This window comes from Schistocerca americana, chromosome 6 (genome assembly GCF_021461395.2).
Source record: "Schistocerca americana isolate TAMUIC-IGC-003095 chromosome 6, iqSchAmer2.1, whole genome shotgun sequence".
NCBI classification, from domain to species: domain Eukaryota; kingdom Metazoa; phylum Arthropoda; class Insecta; order Orthoptera; family Acrididae; genus Schistocerca; species Schistocerca americana.
In genome coordinates this window covers 553489393-553507711 of record NC_060124.1, presented here as the reverse complement: position 1 = coordinate 553507711, position 18319 = coordinate 553489393, and the positions used below count along the sequence as shown (strand labels likewise).

General features: G+C 40.5%; 1 protein-coding gene across 1 annotated transcript in view; it reads left to right on the top strand.

Annotated features, from left to right (window-relative positions):
* Positions 1-651, top strand: part of LOC124620281 (probable glutamate receptor) — a 185506-nt gene extending 184855 nt beyond the window's left edge. The window contains exon 8 of the mRNA XM_047146949.1: positions 480-651. Coding sequence (XP_047002905.1) covers positions 480-651 — 172 coding nt within the window. The remainder of the gene's footprint in view (positions 1-479) is intronic.
* Positions 652-18319: the final 17668 nt, after the last annotated feature.

Here is an 18319-nt window from a genome sequence, read left to right as displayed (position 1 = left end):
GACTCGAACGAGTTTTATTCCGAAGAACCTTCCATTTGTTTCCATTAATCTACTAAGAGGAACCACCGAAATGTAGATCTTGTTGGTCGGAAGAGAATATGAACCACAGTCAACCCCAATGCGAGCCATCTACATTACCACAACGCCGCCTGTTGCAAATAAAACAAATAACGAGACTTGTTATATCATCAATCCAAAGGTTTACTCGATTGGTAACTGTGGTTTCAGGTGGTATTGCCCGCGGTATCGCGGACGCACATTCTGGCAGCCGGACGGTCTTCTCCAGACGTCGCGTTGGTGGTCACGCGTCAACACATTCAGCGTCTGGCATGGCGGCTCTCAAGAGAATATGAACCACAGTCAACCCCAATGCGAGCCATCTACATTACCACAACGCCGCCTGTTGCAAATAAAACAAATAACGAGACTTGTTATATCATCAATCCAAAGGTTTACTCGATTGGTAACTGTGGTTTCAGGTGGTATTGCCCGCGGTATCGCGGACGCACATTCTGGCAGCCGGACGGTCTTCTCCAGACGTCGCATTGGTGGTCACGCGTCAACACATTCAGCGTCTGGCATGGCGGCTCTCAAGAGCTGCGCGGTGTGATGTACAGACCTCCAAGGTGGGCGCGGAGGACACCGGAGTGATCTGTGACAAATATAAATTTCAAAATTATAAACGTCGCCCTATTATGGTGAGTTGATATGACATCTGTAAAGGAAAGTGCTAAATTATCATTGGACCACATGCTAATAAATGGTCAGTTTCTGTATCTATAGAAGGGATGTTTCTATCGCGCCAACTCATGAACCCTAGAATACTAATTATCGCAAATATGAAAATTACCGACAGTGAATGTTTGCCTATTTACTCCTCCCGGAGTGTTATCTATTGTGGTGAAATGATCTACTAAATTATTGCATCAGATGGTAGATATGTCACGCAGACGCATGTATTATCCTCACCTGAAATATATTCATTATGGAACGGAGAGAATTGTGACTGTTGCTAAATCCATTATTACGAAAATAGTAGAGTTTCTTAAAACAAGTTGTGTAAATGTTCAGTTCAAATTCGGAGAGCTTCAAGGATAAATACGGGACAGAAAAATAAACGATCATGCAGCATAAGAAATGGGATTAAAATACCAAGTATAATCGTGGGAGGCTGAAGGTGAAACTTCGCTGAGAACTTGATAACTGTTATGGGCGGGAGGGGACACAGGAGAACGTTATCTGAAAGGCTCTCCCTCATCTGAAAGTGTAGGCAACGGTATTGTATGTACCATTGATTCTTGAGTTTAAGTATATCCTACCAATACTAGAGCTAAAAGATACGAATGCCGCGAAAGGATTTTGTATCTGATCAGAGTTTACAATTGGTATAAAAGAACAGCAGACTATAGGTACCGAGAAAGTTTATGGGTCGACCATAGAATTTTGTAGCCGTGGTGATATATCTAAACTGACACCATTTCAGTTATATTAAAAATCGTAAAACTCTATACTCGAATAATATCTTGAAGACTCCCCTTCTGAAGGGAGCTACCATGTGATCATGAAATGAGAAATACTCTTAGAAACCAAAATCTGTTGTCCTTTACACAGATCGAAGTACCACTCACCGTAACAGCACCGCCTTAATCCTCCTCCTGCAGCCGTCTCTGCAGCAACTCCACGAAAAAGGCGTCCAGTGTGAACTGACGCTCCTGTTGGAAAAGATCTTATTACTTTCACGTTAACTAACATGTGAAGTGATTCACAATTTGTGCTAGTTCCTGTCATATAAAAGTATAACGAATTGTAACATTTATCACAAATTAGCACGGTTCAGGTATCGAAATTAAGAATATAGTAATTCAACTTAGTATCCAACTAACACAATTCGTTTCACATCTCAGATACTATTAATACTAACAAGTAACTAATATCCCATTATCTTTAATATTTTCTGTGTACGACTGGTTAATGATGTGCTTCTGAGGTTATGCCGTATTGTTGTTCCCGCTTTATGGTCAACATTTCAGTAACTGACCGACCCATATTCCTCAGGTCGTGTGACGTTCCCTGACTGGTTTGAGTCCAAGCAGCGTGAACACATTAGTGCAAAGTTCGCAGCACATGAAGTTGATCGCTGGGACGTCCGTCGAAGTAATGTGCACAAAATGAACACAACAATTCGGCATAATACCCGGAAGCAGACCAGTTTCTAGTATCATATTCGAGAGTAAGTTTTCATGTAGTGATAAAACGAGAAATTCACTTTGAAACCAAATGCTACTATTCCTAGAACTTTGTAATTTACACTCACCGGAACAGAAACGACTTCTTTCTCTTCCTGCAGCCGCTTCTGCATTATCTCCTCAAAAAACGAGTCCAGGGTGAACTGATGCTCCTGTAAGGAAAAGAACTTATTAGTTTGATTAGTCATAGAGCATGCTTGGTAATTCAGAGATAGCGCTAGTTCTTTACGTGTACATGTGTTACAAATTCTGCAACGTCGTCTTCAACCAGTCGATCGCGTTATCAGCATATTTAGTGCGCCTCTGCCCCAGAATATTTTTCACCATAATTCTTTACAACTGGAGAGGGATGTTACCTTTTTCAAGTCTCTCACATAGTTATTTGCTCAGTGTTAACAAATACCACACCCAATTTACCGGAATGATAAATGGTTAGAATCAACTGTCCATGTCTGAGGTCAGTGTTAAGTTTAATGGGCTTCAATACAATTGTCAGAATTGTTTATACAGCATTCAGGTTCGATTATCAACATTAGCTTACCTAATGCGACAAGTCCGGATATATTGTGGTAATAACACGGAGGAGAGGATCTAGGGCCAGTGGGATCCAGGGGAAAGGGCCAACATAATGCAGCAAAGGAGCCATGCAGGGAACAAAGCGAGAGACACAGTGTGAGGCTACCCTGCGGGTCAGAGAATATACGACTCTGACATGCTAAAGGCTTTTCTAAGGGCTTCATACTCATGTTAAACGACCACTATATCTGTGGCGCATGTAGTATTAGAATTCCTATAGTCCATATTTTACGGCGCTTTATCTTTTGATGCAAAGGCAGAAGTAAGTTTGGAAGAGGTCTCAAGCTCTTTGTTTTACTTGAAGTCAAGACCACTATGGCAAATTTTAAAAATTTTATGTAGGTCTGGAGATAAGCTCAAGTTTTAGAATGACGACTATTGTGATCTGTTGAGTGACTAGGACATCTCACTTCGCTCCAGTTATCAACAAAACCATCCATCCATCAGTGACATTCATTGCCGCCGGTATTTTGTATCTGATCACGATCCAGAAGAGCAGTATGCTAACCACATGCTCCTCCATACAGTGACGTCTATCGTCTGACGATGACGAGGCGGTCGATCGGTACCTTTGGAACTTCAGAGGAATGATTGGACGGAGTTAGGTAGTTAGGTGGTATTTTATATAATCGTCACAGTCATCACTCGTGCAGAGATGCCTATCTAAGAAGTGTTATTTACAATGACGTGTCACATGGGATGTTTATAGCAAAAAAATATTCATTTACAGTAAATCGTGCCAGTCTGTAATATCAACTGACCACGTTACGTACAATCAGTTAGCTCTCAGACTTTACTGCTTTGCGTGCTATGTCACTGCAATATAACGTGGCTAACCTTTACAGTACCCCGAACAGCGACCAAGTTGTTCTCCAGTCGCAGATCCTCGTCTTTCTCGCCTCCCAAACACCGGGAGAAAAACTTCTTCATGCGGCGGAACATTGCTGTAACGATAACAAACAGCACATTAGACATGACCAGACCGTGTCTACGAGTAAGTTTTGCAGCAATGTCTCACAACTCGATCGCAAGAAAAACCTGTAACCGTGACGACATGTCTGTAACCTTGGCTCTTGTATAAAAGCAGCTGGTTGTATCAAAAACGACATGCACAGTCTATATAATTGATTGAGCTTATACATTTGTTACTAGTCGAGAATTAGTTACTTTAATTTTGTGTCAGTAGTTCGTAGAGCATGAATCATAACAATAACAGTTATTCGAAGTTTAGCAATCGCGGGTTCATTACGTGGTACTTTTACTCTGAAGAGAATAAATTTGTTTTGATAGCAACTAGCTGAAGGCTTATCTATTAGACTAAATTTAATTAGCAAGTCATTATAATACTACAATAGTTTCAGATATACAGCTGCTTCGCCGGCTGGTGTGGCCGTGCGGTTCTAGGCGCTTCAGTCTGTAACCGTGTGACCGCTACGATCACAGGTTCGAATCCTGCCTCGGACATGGATGTGTGTGATGTCCTTAGGTTAGTTAGGTTTAAGTAGTTCTAAGTTCTAGGGGACTGACGACCACCGATGTTACGTCCCATAGTGCTCGGAGCCATTTGAACCATTTTTTATACAGCTACTTCAGATATTACAACTTCAGATTTTGTCATCTATTACAGCATGATATGCGGAATATCTTCCCCTGGGGCAGGAGCAAGAATTTGTTTTTTATGTGTGTTGGTGGTAGGATGAAGTTACTAAATAATAAACTACGCTACGATCTGATGGCTATACCTTCTGCAGTATATTACGAGAGTACGATTTTTACTGCTATACATATTACCGAGTCAGTATATTCTCTCAGGGCTGCACTGTCCCTTCTTTGTGTCAGTCATCGAGAACCCTACATCTAAATTACACTTCATTGCCATGTGAGCTAAACAGTAACGTGTACGACGTATTAACTATATTTGTGGTTGAAATTTACCCACTGGTTTCTACATGAAGAAAACTTAAAAACAGCTTATAAACAGCTAATAGGTTTAACATTCGACTGTGCTCCAAGATATTAACTGTACTTCCTTAAGTGACAGGAAAAGATAATATTTTTGCTACAAATCCATGTCGACTCAGTATGACACTACACAACCGGAACCTGTTTACGACTTTTCTTTTTCACCGACGGCAGAAGATAAAAGCATGAACCAACAATAGGACATACCGTATGTATGTGTAATCGAAATGGAGAGTGATAGGTGACACCATTCTATTTGTGAAACTAAGCTATAAATTTGAGAATATATGATTCCAGCAGTTGAACATTGGCAAAAACTCAGTGAGGATATCTCTCTCTACAAGTCAAGCATTTTCGGAACTTTCTGAAGTTGCATTACATATTGAAAAAATGTACTGGAATGGCTCTTGCCTCTTGGTGGGTATAGTCTATATACCTTGCTTCTGAAACAGAGCGTTCGCATCATTCAAAGCTTCTAATGCTCCCCAAGAACTTGCTCTCGAAACACAAAATCCAATACTATAACGCCTGAATCAAAATTATAGAATCTTTTACTCAAGAACTCAAGAAACTAATCCGTTTCGATACTTCAATTACTCCAGAGAATACGGATGTCATTATTATGCAATGGTCCATCACAGATAAGCTGATTTTTGTTAGCAAACCCTGCGATCAACATTAGGCAGCAACCTCGATAACTGCAGAGAACAACGTTGTACTGGAACGTCGATATCAATGGTTAAACAAGAACTGCAACGAAAATTTTCAGTAATTTGAATCTATGTAAGACGAAATAATCATGTTTTAGCACTGACAAATATGCAGCGGAGTCTTGATTGTTGAAAACGTCCGTACAGTTAATAAACTCCCAAGTGATCTAACAGTTAACATAACTCAGAGATAGTGCTTTAATTTCCTTAAGCAACAGGGAAGTAAGAATCTCATATTATGGTGCCAAGTCAACTCTGTATAACTTTACACAGTTGTAACCAGTTTCTAACGTGTTTCCTTCTTCGCAGACGGAAGATAAGTCTAGCAGTATAACCCTGCAGCGATCATAGGCAATATGTAAGTGTAATCGACGAAACAGGAAGGTCGGTTACACTGTTTTCATTGTGAAAGTAAAAATTAATGTAACTAGAGACCGCTCCGAGTCTACCACAACAACCACAGATAAATTTTACTAACAGTCCGATTATATTATTGGAGAAGGCGATAACAAGATAGACTATTACGGTCGAAAACAAAAATAAAAAATATTTTGTAGCGGGGGCGTTGTGCAGTTTTAATGAATGTTAACAACTGTATTGTGCAGTAGACAGCTACGACGGTACGTTTCATTAGGGACCATCGAATTTGGTCTCAAATCGGCCCATCATCGGTCACGAAAACCGTCTCAGCTATGCTTTCGCGTATATTGCAATAGCAGTTATCAAACGTAGATAGCTCGACCATTGGTATTATCTGTATAGACATTACATTGGTAAAAATGTCTATGAAGTTAAATGGACATAATGGACATGACAAGTTAATGTCAATGACGGAACACTGTACATCCGGAATTGCTATTCCTATTACGCAAGTTCATAGTTGAGATCGTTATTAGGCTTGATGATGGTCTGATCCTCGACCGAAACATACATTCTCTCATAAAATGTACCGTTATAGCTGTGATTGCATAATGCAGTTCTTTCGAAGAACATATAAAGTGAAAGTAACGTCACTGCTGCAGAAACTGACAGGGCAGAAACAAAATGTAAAAGTTTATAAAGCTAAGATCAATATAACGAAAAAATCGAATATCTTACACAAATTCCTCTAGAATAAACTCAACGGAAATATAACGAAGACACAAAATTTGATTCCAATAATTCGCTTAATCTACACAGATTAAACGAAGACAAGGATACCAATCACACATCCACAAAATAACAACATAATAGAAAAATAACATGCACAAATTCTTCCAGAATGAACCAAAAGAAAATGTACGCTGCACCTATATAGCCCTAACAAAGACAGCAATACCAGACACATCCACATAAAACGACATAATCGATAAATAACACACTGGAACTATTCCATAATAAACCAAAAAATTGTAACCCCCCCCAAAAAAACAAAAAAAAGAAAAGACGCACAAGAAAACTCCATATAACTACGACTTTATCGAAAAATAACACACACAAATTCCTCAAGAATAAACAGAACGAAAATAATTTCAAAAATTTGGTATCACACAACAAACGAACGTTAACAGGTCAAAAAGTACCATAGAACAAAACGAATCATACATCAAAAGCTCGAGACACTGGCAACAACAATAAGAACCCTACAAAACAATCGATTTCATATACGCTCCCCTTCAGCGGCGTCACATTCGAAAAAAAGCAGCCAACTATTAATAAGTTAAAAAATTATGACTAACATTACTATTCGTTCCTCTCAGGACAACTTCTACAATGTACTTAGGTTCACGGCTAACAGCACCGTAGACAATTCTCCCATATTACAAAAGTAGCTAAAGAACTGCAACAATCAACATGATAAAAATTATCATTAATCACTTCACTCACAAAAATTTATCTTCTGCTCTTAAGGTACTGCCTAACCTCACCATCGTATATCGTGCGAAATACAGAAAAAACAGTTAAATATATGTCAGAAAAAAAAAGAAACATTAGTCGCTAATAGTTTCTCCATTGATAATATAACCTGTGGCCTCAAGTTACCCCCTCCCCCCAATAAACAACACCATCGTATATCACGACACATTTGCAATAAACAGCATATTTTACAAACTTTATAAATTACATTAGTAACTAACACAAACACAGATAGCATTTAATAACAGACCGCTTACACGCTCTGCAACGTAAAGTCATGACGTCAAGAGGACGTCATGGGTGAAACCACACGGATAGAATCTGAAAGAGCACTTGACAAAGTTGTCACTGTTGAACTAAGCTGTTAATTTGAGCATGCGTGATGAAAGCACATGAACTTAAAAAAATTAAGTGTAGAGGTCTAACTCTACAAGTAACCACCTGACGTTTGAAACCCCATAAAAAATTAAAACGAAATGCTATTTCACGTTATTACTGTTAAGAACTTCATATTCCGTAATCACACCACACTCCTCCACATGCTTCAATTTTCCAGTACTTCTCCACTAATACACATTCATTTATTAGCTTTTAAAATGTTCTCACTCGAGATGACTGTGTATACTCAATAAATATACAAAGGTAAATCAATAGCTCATACCTACTGCGGGTACGATGCAGCTGGCCTCTGAAGCCGGCGTTCGCTTCGCTGAGAGCTTCTAAAGCTCCTCAAGAACTTTAAAATGTTTCGCTAGATGTGCTCGAAACACAAAATACAACACTGCAATACTTAATTCACAACAGAAGCTTCGTACACTCAATAACTCGCAGAACGAATTCGTATGAATACTTCGAGTACTCTAGAGAATACGGAAGTAATTGCTAGGCAACGGTCCACAATGGTTCAAGAGAAATGGCATTGTTGTTAGCATACACTGTGATGAACATTAAGTAGCAACCCCGGTAACTACAGAGCACATCACTATATAGAGACGTCGATATCCATGGTTAAATAAGAACAGCATTTAAATTTTAAACAATTTAAATCTATGTAAGACGAAATAACCATGTTTTGGGATCGAAAGATATGCAGAAGTAAATAATGAAACCGCCCGAATAGCCTATAGATTCCCATAGGAATTCTTATTTAGCAGTTCGAGGTACGTGAGAAGAGTAATGAGACTGACAATACTCTGAGGGATCTGGCCGCGCTGTATTGTTCTACTGCTGTAAAGAACAGTTTGCAATCTCTTCTAGTTGCTGAGTACGCCGTCACATGGTTTTTGAAAGCGCAATCGGGGAAGTTGTGATTTTGTTGCGTGTTGTAAAAGTGGAAAAGTGTAATTTAGAGCAATGTTATGCCATCAAGTGTTAAACTTGGGGCACCAGCGAGAGTGATCTTTTCAGAATTGAAACAACCCTATGGGGAACATTCCTTATCAGTAGTCCAAGTTTCTGTATGGCGCAAATCATTTCTGGAAGGCCGAGAACACGTTGAAGATGGACCTCGTTCAGGGTAGACCTTCACCTTGTAAAACCGACGAAAACGTTCTCTTGTGACATCAGACCGGTGTGTAAAAATAAAGGTGATGGATGACATGGTTAAACATTTTCAGCATGCATCAAATTTGCATCGGAGTTTTGCACGTGCGAAAGATTTATGCCAAACGGTGCCATAAAACCTCACAACTGAGCAGGAGGAGAATGGAAGAAACGTGTGCGTTGTCCTCTTGCGAGAATTGCCCATGGCCACTAATGGTTCAGTTGTATAATCACAGGTTATGAATCCTGAATTTCAAAGTACGATCCTGAGACCAAGTGGCAGAGTGAGGAGTGGAACACTGTGGAATCTCCTCGGCTGAAATGAGCTCGAATAATGAAGTCAAAGGCAGAAGCAAAACTGATTTCCTGTTATGACAGGTTTGCTTTTTTCCATATAGATTTGTTCATCCAGGACGAACCGTCAAACAGCTGTGTTACAACGATGAACTGGAAAAGCTCAGTAAAGAGGTGAATCGCCGGCCTGAGTGGCCGTGCGGTTCTAGGCGCTACAGTCTGGAACCGGGTGACCGCTACGGTCGCAGGTCCGAATCCTGCCTCGGGCATGGATGTGTGTGACGTCCTTAGGTTAGTCAGGTTTAATTAGTTCTACGTTCTAGGCGACTGATGACCTCAGAAGATAAGTCGCATAGTGCTCAGAGCCATTTTTGAAAGAGGTGAATTGAGTAAAATCAAACATTGCAGATTGGACGGCGCATCATGATAACGCCCCATGCCACATGGCCACTTCCATCACGGATTTTTTGACTTCAAAAGGCATTCCTGTTGTTCCACAGAGGCCCCCCCCCCCCCCCCATTCACAGAATCGTGGTAACTGTGACTTGTTTTTTTTCCAATTTCGGAAAATGTCTTAAAAGGTTTTCATTTTGGGACTCTGGAGAATATTTAAGAGCATTTGACCGACATGGGAAATGCCCTACCAGTTGAAGGCTTTCTACGCTTCTACCGACACCGAGGAACAACGACTTCGCCGGCCTATAGCTGCCGATGGGAACTAATTTGCAGGAGACATTATTGTCGTTTGAAAGAAATAAAACCTTGGTATATTAGAAATCAGTCTCACTGCTTTTCTCACACGCCTCCTACTCCGCAAATGATTCTGTATGACAAATAAATAGGTGGCAGTTAAATCAACGGCTCATACCTCTTGCACCACAACGCAGCTCGCCTCTGAAGCTGGGCGTTCGCTTTTCTGAAAGCTTCTAAAGCTCCTCAAGAACTTTAAAATGTTTCGCTAGATGTGCTCGAAACACAAAATGCAAGACTGCAATACTTAATTCACAAATGAAGCTCCTTACACTCAATAACTCGCAGAACGAATTCGTATGGATACTTCGAGTACTCCAAAGAATACGGAAGTAATTGCTACGCAACGGTCCACAACGGTTTACGTGAGATGGCATTGTTGTTTACATACCCGAGATTCTCCCCTGGTAGCATCGAAGCATAACGACTTCGAATGCTGATGCCCTCGATCCCGCTTTTAGTCATGTATTGAAATGTTATGTCACGCGCAAAAATTGATTCCTTCAGCGCATGTGACTTCCACCAGATTCGACGTCCGTTTGTGTGATTCCACTAATTGTTTCCTAGTGTAGTGATTTTCTATATTGAAACCAGGTTGTCAAGGGAAGGCTGTAATCATTTAGTAGTGGTTGCCTTTAACAGTTAGACACATTTATTATTAAAGAAGTAGTTCCAGACTCAACAATAAATTAAAAAATACCACGCTTTATTAATGAAGGCATAAACGTCAAAGTAAATAATAGTGTTTTCAGTGCGTTACAATTTAGCAAATCACCATAAAATCCTGATACTGATAACGTTTAAAAAGAAAAAAACAAGGCACTGTGATGATGACTGAAGGCCTTACACTCCAAGAAAGACAGTAAATTAAGAATGTTTATGAACTCGCTGCAATTACAACTTACAGGTATTGAAATATTAAAAGTAAGAGCCCACAAACACAGTAGAAGGTATCAGACGCCACGAATGGCAGAAAATAAGGTTTTAAGGCTTACTGCTAAAACAGAAATATCGAATTAATTTTTCAGAGCAAATGACCACAATCATGACTGAAGGCCTTACACGCCAGGAACGGCAATTATATAAAAAGTTTAGAAACGTACTGTAAAACAGCAAATAAAAGCAAAGGTTAATTAAAAGAAACAAGCAATTGACCACGAAACAGGTGAAATAATATGATGGTAATCTTGTAACACAACCCTTACACTGATACAGTCTGGCCTGCAACGGAGGGTGGAAACCTACAAACAGCACCAACGCGAGCACCAGCACGGCTCATATACCCTTCGATTAATCTCCTCATCGCGAAAATGGAAGACTTGCCAATGGGACGGATCACATGTCTCATACATATTTTTATTGGCCTCGTCCATGTTTTTACTACTTTGTCAATACAATCAAATTATAAATTGAACGAGTGTCCTTTTTATACAGGGTGGTCCATTGATAGTGTCTGGGCCAAATATGTCAGAAAATAAGCATCAAACGAAAAAAACTACAAAGAACGAAACTCGTTTAGCTTGAAGGGGGAAACCAGAGGGCGCTATGGTTGGCCCGCTAGATGGCGCTGCCATAGGTCAAACGGATATCAACTGCGTTTTTTAAGTAGGAACCCCCATTTTTATTACATATTCGTGAAGTACGTAAAGAAGTATGAATGTTTTAGTTGGACCACTTTTTTCGCTTTGTGATAGATGGCGCTGTAATAGTCACAAACGAATAAGTACGTGGTATCACGTAACATTCCGCCAGTGCGGACGGTATTTGCTTCGTGATAGATTACCCGTGTTAAAATGGACCGTTTACCAACTGTGGAAAACGTCGATACAGCGTCGATGTATGGCTATTGTGATCAAAATGTCCAATGAGCGTGTGCTATGTATGCTGTTTGGTATCCTGGACGACATCATCCAAGTGTCCGGACCATTCGCCAGATAGTTGCGTTATTTAAGGTAACAGGAAGTGTTCAGCCACATGTGTAACGTCAACTGCGACCTGCAACAAATTATGAAGCCCAAGTAGGTGTTTTAGCTGCTGTCGCCGCCTAACCGCACATTAGTAGCAGACAAATTGCGCGAGAATCGGGACTCTCAAGAACGTCGGTGTTGAGAATGCTACATTACCATTGATTGCGCCCGTACCATATTTCTATGCACCAGGAATTGCATAGCGACGACTCTGAACGTCGTGTACAGTTCTGCCACTGGGCACAAGAGAAATTACGGGACGATGACAGATTTTTTGTACTCGTTCTATTTAGCGATGAAGCGTCATTATCCAACAGCGGTAACGTAAACCGGCATTATATGCACTATTGGGCAACGGAAAATCCACGATGGCTGCGACAAGTGGAACATCAGCGACCTTGGCGGGTTAATGTATGGTGTGGCTTTATGGGAGGAAGGATAATTGGCCCCCATTTTATCGATGGCAACCTGAATGGTGCAATGTATGCTGATTTCCTACGTAATGATCTACCCATGTTACTGCAAGATGTTTCACAGCATGACAGAATGGCGATGTACTTCCAACAAGATGGATGTCCGGCACAATCTCGCGTGCGATTGAAACGGTATTGAATAGCGTATTTCATGACAGGTGGATTCGTTGTCGAAGCACCATACCATGGCGCGCACGTTCACCGGATCTGACGTCCCCGGATTTCTTTCTGTGGGAAAAGTTGAAGGATATTTGCTATCGTGATCCACCGACAACACCTGACAACATGCGTCAGCGCATTGTCCATGCATGTGCGAACATTACGGAAGGCGAGCTACTTGCTGTTGAGAGGAATGTCGGTACACGTATTGCCAAATGCACTGAGGTTGACGGACATCATTTTGAGCATTTATTGCATTACTGTGGTATTTACAGGTAATCACGCTGTGACAGCATGCGTTCTCAGAAATGATAAGTTCACAAGGGTACATGTATTACGTTGGAACAACCGAAATAAATTGTCCAAACGTACCTACATTCTGTATTTTAATTTAAATAACTTACCTGTTACCAACTATTCGCCTAAAATTGTGAGCCATATGTTTGTGACTATTACAGCGCCATCTATCACAAAGCGAAAACAGGGGTCCAACAAAAAAATTCATATTTCATTACGTACTACACGAATATGTAATAAAACTGGTGGTTCCTAATTTAAAAAACGCTGTTGATATCCGTTTGACCTATGGCAGAGCCATTTAGTAGGCCAACCATAGGGCCATCCGGATTCCCCCTTCAAGTTTCGTTCTTTGTAGTTTTTTCGTTTGACACTTATTTCATAAGATATTTGGCCTGGTCACGATCAGTGGACCACCATGTATATTTTAATTGAAGTTCTCCTAAAAAGAATCATTTTAAAAGGCGAACTTCAAAATAAACTAGGCGGGGTTTGAGAACAGAGGCCCAACATGCTGCCTTGAAAGGTACTCTTCCGTTCTGGAACTTTTCCTTGAATTCCCAGGCGGAAGGATACTAGCCGGAAGGTAAGATGCTGCATAGATTCTCCGTAAGGTCACCAATGCGATGTCGAGGCAGGTGTGGAGGCAGTGCAGGGAGGAAGTCTCCTTGTCACCGAGTCCTGCCTGCTGTTTCGACGTCCTAGGCTACCAACTTCAGGTCAAACTAGATCAGATCACAGCTGGAGCTTTTCGCAGCAGCTGGCGTCATACAAAATTACCCACGGAGATGATGCAAATCGTAACTATAGGTACCTGTCGTTAGATAAGATTAGAAAAGTCTACATTTCAACAACATTGGTTTGTAGCATTATGTTACAGTCTGATAAGCAGAAAATCTCCTGCTCACTCTCCATTGCCGCCATACGCCTACCTTCATATCACTCAGTTATCCTTTCAAAGTGGACGTTCTACAATACGGTGCTGTGCAGTGGAGAGCTTCACTCTTATCACTATGAACGCATATTCACGTTGGAAAGCAACAAGTAATTTTAAAGTTATCAATGTTAGACGATCTGTTTCATTAACTAATGAAATTATAAATAGTTTTATCATTTCAAATTTGTTCGGTGGTTCAGAAAGTAAGTACCGGTCTAGGCCACAGGGTTGTAACCGAGGTTTTTCTGAAGCATTTTTTTTTTTTTTACATTTACATTTACAATGCTATCCCATTCTTCACTTGAGGGAAATTTGGTGAACATGGATGAAACCATTGAGAAGTTACATGTACCTAATGTTCTGAAAACGTAGTTTCGAGAAAATGAGAAAAGAATATTCACAGTGTTTTTGACGCATCGTAAGCCTCTTTCAGAACATTCCAGCAGCATAATCTTCCCGGCCAGCTGCTTCTTTATCATCTGTAGACTTCTTCAGGGGCCTTTTCCTCACACTGGCTTCCACAGCTTCAACTACTCGCTGACGATCTATGGCAGTCAGAGCAGCTATCCTATTATTTCCTGGCTGGATGCCTAATTTGTCCATTACTTTTATCCTGATGGTTACACCATCATTGAAACACATGACAGCATCCATCGCACCCATTTTGAGTACTGTCCATCCAACAAACACTGTTTTTGGCACTCGTTGCGACACGCAGATGTTGAAACCCTCATTAGGGTTTTGCGTACGGCCATGTAGACATTTGCTGAGTAATTTTTTATCTGAAAGGTCCCTGCATATAGGCTTTATTGTTTCCATGACTGTGGCAGGCAAGAAATGTATATGGTGCTATTCCTTGCCAGTCGCATGAGCGTGGCTGGTTTGCAGACATTTGCTCAAAGAGCGTTTAAGACCAAATCAACAACTGAAAAGTAGATAAAAAATACATTTTTTGAAAAGGGATAAAATTGTCTTTCAGATGGTGACAAGAATTGTTTTCGAAAATTTCAGACATTTCAAGTCCATGTCCACTTAACAATTAGACATATCAAGTACACTTTTTAAAAAATTAAAGAAAATACGACGCAACAAGAAGGAATTATACCAATGGCGCGGAAATCAGTAGATGTGATGTTCATGTACAGACAAATGAAGGAGTCCCATTTCAAAAACTGAATGGTTTATTCACGAGAAAGAGCTACACAAATTGAGCAAGTCTGTAAGAAAATTATCTATGTCTGGCGCTTATGCAAGTAGCTGTTCGGCTGGCATTGATTGACAGACTTGTTGCATGTCGTACAGAGGGATATAGTGCCAAATTCGGTCCAATTGGTGCTATAGATGAGCAAAATTCAGAGTTGTTTGTAGGGCCCTGCCCATGTTGTTGTTGTTGTGGTCTTCAGTCCTGAGACTGGTTTGATGCAGCTCTCCATGCTACTCTATCGTGTGCAAGCTTCTTCGTCTCCCAGTACCTACTGCAGCCTACATCCTTCTGAATCTGCTTAGTGTATTCATCTCTTGGTCTCCCTATACGATTTTTACCCTCCACGCTGCCATCCAGTACTAAATTGGTGATCCCTTCATGAATCAGAACATGTCCTACCAACCGATCCCTTCTTTTAGTCAAGTTGTGCCACGAACTCCTCTTCTCCTCAATTCTATTCAATACCTCCTCATTAGTTATGTGATCTACCCATCTAATCTTCAGCATTCTTCTGTAGCACCAAATTTCGGAAGCTTCTATTCTCTTCTTGTCTAAAATATGTTTCACTTCCATACATGGCTACACTCCATACAAACACTTTTAGAAACGACTTCCTGACACATAAATCATTACTCGATGTTAACAAATTTCTCTTTTTCAGAAACGCTTTCCATGCCATTGTCAGTCTACATTTTATATCCTCTCCACTTCGACCATCATCAGTTATTTTGCTCTCCAAATAGCAAAAGTCCTTTACTACTTTAAGTGTCTCATTTCCTAATCTAATTTCCTCAGCATCACCCGACTTAATTCGACTACATTCCATTATCCTCGTTTTGCTTTTGTTGATGTTCGTCGTACACCCTCCTTTCAAGACACTATCCATTCCGTTCAACTGCTCTTCCAAGTCCTTTGCTGCCTCTGACTGAATTACAATGTCATCGGCGAACATCGAAGTATTTATTTCTTCTCAATAGATTTTAATTCCTACTCCGCATTTTTCTTTTGTTTCCTATACTGCTTGTTTAATATACAGATTGAATAGCATCGGGGAGAGGCTACAACTCTGTCTCACTCCCTTCCCAACCACTGCTTCCCTTTCATGTCCCTCGACTCTTATAACTGCCATCTGGTTTCTGTACAAATTGTAAATAGCCTTTCGCTCCCTGTATCTTACCTCTGCCACCCTCAGAATTTGAAAGAGAGTATTCCAATCAACATTGTCAAAAGCTTTCTCTAAATATACAAACGCTAGAAACGTAGATTAGCCTTTCCTTCATCTTTCTTCTAAGATAAGTCGTAAGGTCAGTATTGCCTCACGTGTTCCAGTATTTCTACGGAATCCAAACTGATCTTCCCCGAGGGTGGCTCCTACCAGTTTTTCCATTCGTCTGTAAAGAATTAGAGCATGTATTTTGCAGCTGTGACTTATTAAACTGATAGTTCGGTAACTTTCACATCTGTCAACACCTGCTTTCTTTGGGATTGGAATTATTAATTCTTCTTGAAGTCTGAGGGAATTTCGCCTGACTCATACATATTGCTCACCAGATGGTAGAGTTTTGTCAGGACTCGCTTCCAAGGCTATCAGTAGTTCTAATGGAATGTTGTATACTCCAAGGGCCTTGTTTGGACTTTGGTCTTTCATTGCTCTGTCAAACTCTTCACGCAGTATCATATCTCCCATTTCATCTTCACCTGCATCCTCTTCCATTTCCATAATATTGTACTCAAGAACTTCGCCCCTGCATAGACCCTTTATATACTCCGTCCTCCTTTCCGCTTTCCCTTCTTTGCTTAGAACTGGGTTTCCATCTGAGCTCTTGGTATTCATGCAAGTGGTCCCCTTTTCTTCAAAAGTTTCTCTAATTTTCCTGTAGGCAGCATCTATCTTACCCCTAGGGAGATAAGCCTCTACATCCTTACATTTGTCCTCTAGCCATCCCTGCTTAGCCATTTCGAACATCCTGTCGATCTCTTTTTTGAGACGTTTCTATTCCTTTTTGCCTGCTTCATTTACTGCATCTACATATTTTCTCCTTTCATCGATTAAATTCAGTATCTCTTCTGTTACCCAAGGATTTCTACTAGCCTTCGTCTTTTTACCTACTTGATAGTCTGCTGCCTTCACTATTTCATCGCTCAAAGCTACCCATTCTTCTCCTACTGTATTTCTTTCCCCCATTCCTGTCAATTGCTCCGTTATGCTCTCCCTGAAACTCTGTACAACCTCTGGTTCTTTCAGTTTATCCAGATCCCATCTCCTTAAATTCCCACCTTTTGCATTTTTTCAGCTTTAATCTACAGTTCATAACCAATAGATTGTGGTCAGAGTCCACATCTGCCCCTGGAAATGTCATACAATTTAAAACCTGGTTCCTAAATCTCTCTCTTACCATTATATAATCTATCTGAAAACTTCAAGTATCTTCAGCGTTCTTCCATGTATACAACCTTCTTTCATGATTCTTGAACCATGTGTTAGCTATGATTAAGTTATGCTCTGTGCAAAATTCTACCAGACGGCTTCCTATTTCATTTCTTAGCCCTAATCACTATTCACCTACTACGTTTCCTTCTCTTCCTTTTCCTGCTCTCGAATTCCAGTCGCCCATGACAATTAAATTTTCGTCTCCCTTCACTAATTCAATAATTTCTTTTACCTCATCATATATTTGATCACTTTCTTCATCATCTGCAGAGCTAGTTGGCATATAAACTTGTACTACTTTAGTAGGCGTGAGCTTCGTGTCTATCTTGGCCACAATAATGCGTTCACTATGCTGGTTGTAGTAGCTTACCCGCACTCATATTTTTTTTATTCATTATTGAACCTACTCCTGCATTATCCCTGTTTGATTTTGTATTTGTAACCCTGTATTGACATGACAAAAAGTCTTGTTCCTCCTGCCACCGAACTTCACTAATTCCCACTATATCTAACTTTAACCTATCCATTTCACTTTCTAAATTTTATAACCTACCTGACCGATTAAGGGACTGACAGTCCACGCTCCGATCCGTAGAACGCCAGTTTTCTTTCTCCTGCCCATAGAGCACCGAATGTTCTCAATAGCGGAGAGATCTGAAGACCTTCCTGACCAAGGTAGAGTATGGCAATCACGAAGACAGTTAGTAGATAACCTTCCAGTGTGCGGGCGGACATTATCTTGCTGAAATGCAAGTCCAAGATGCCTTGGCATGAAGGGCAAAAATATCGGCACCGTACCGCTCTGCTGTAAGGGTGCAGCGGGTTACAACGGAAGCGGCCTTGCTATGAAATGAAATGCCACCCCAAGATATCAT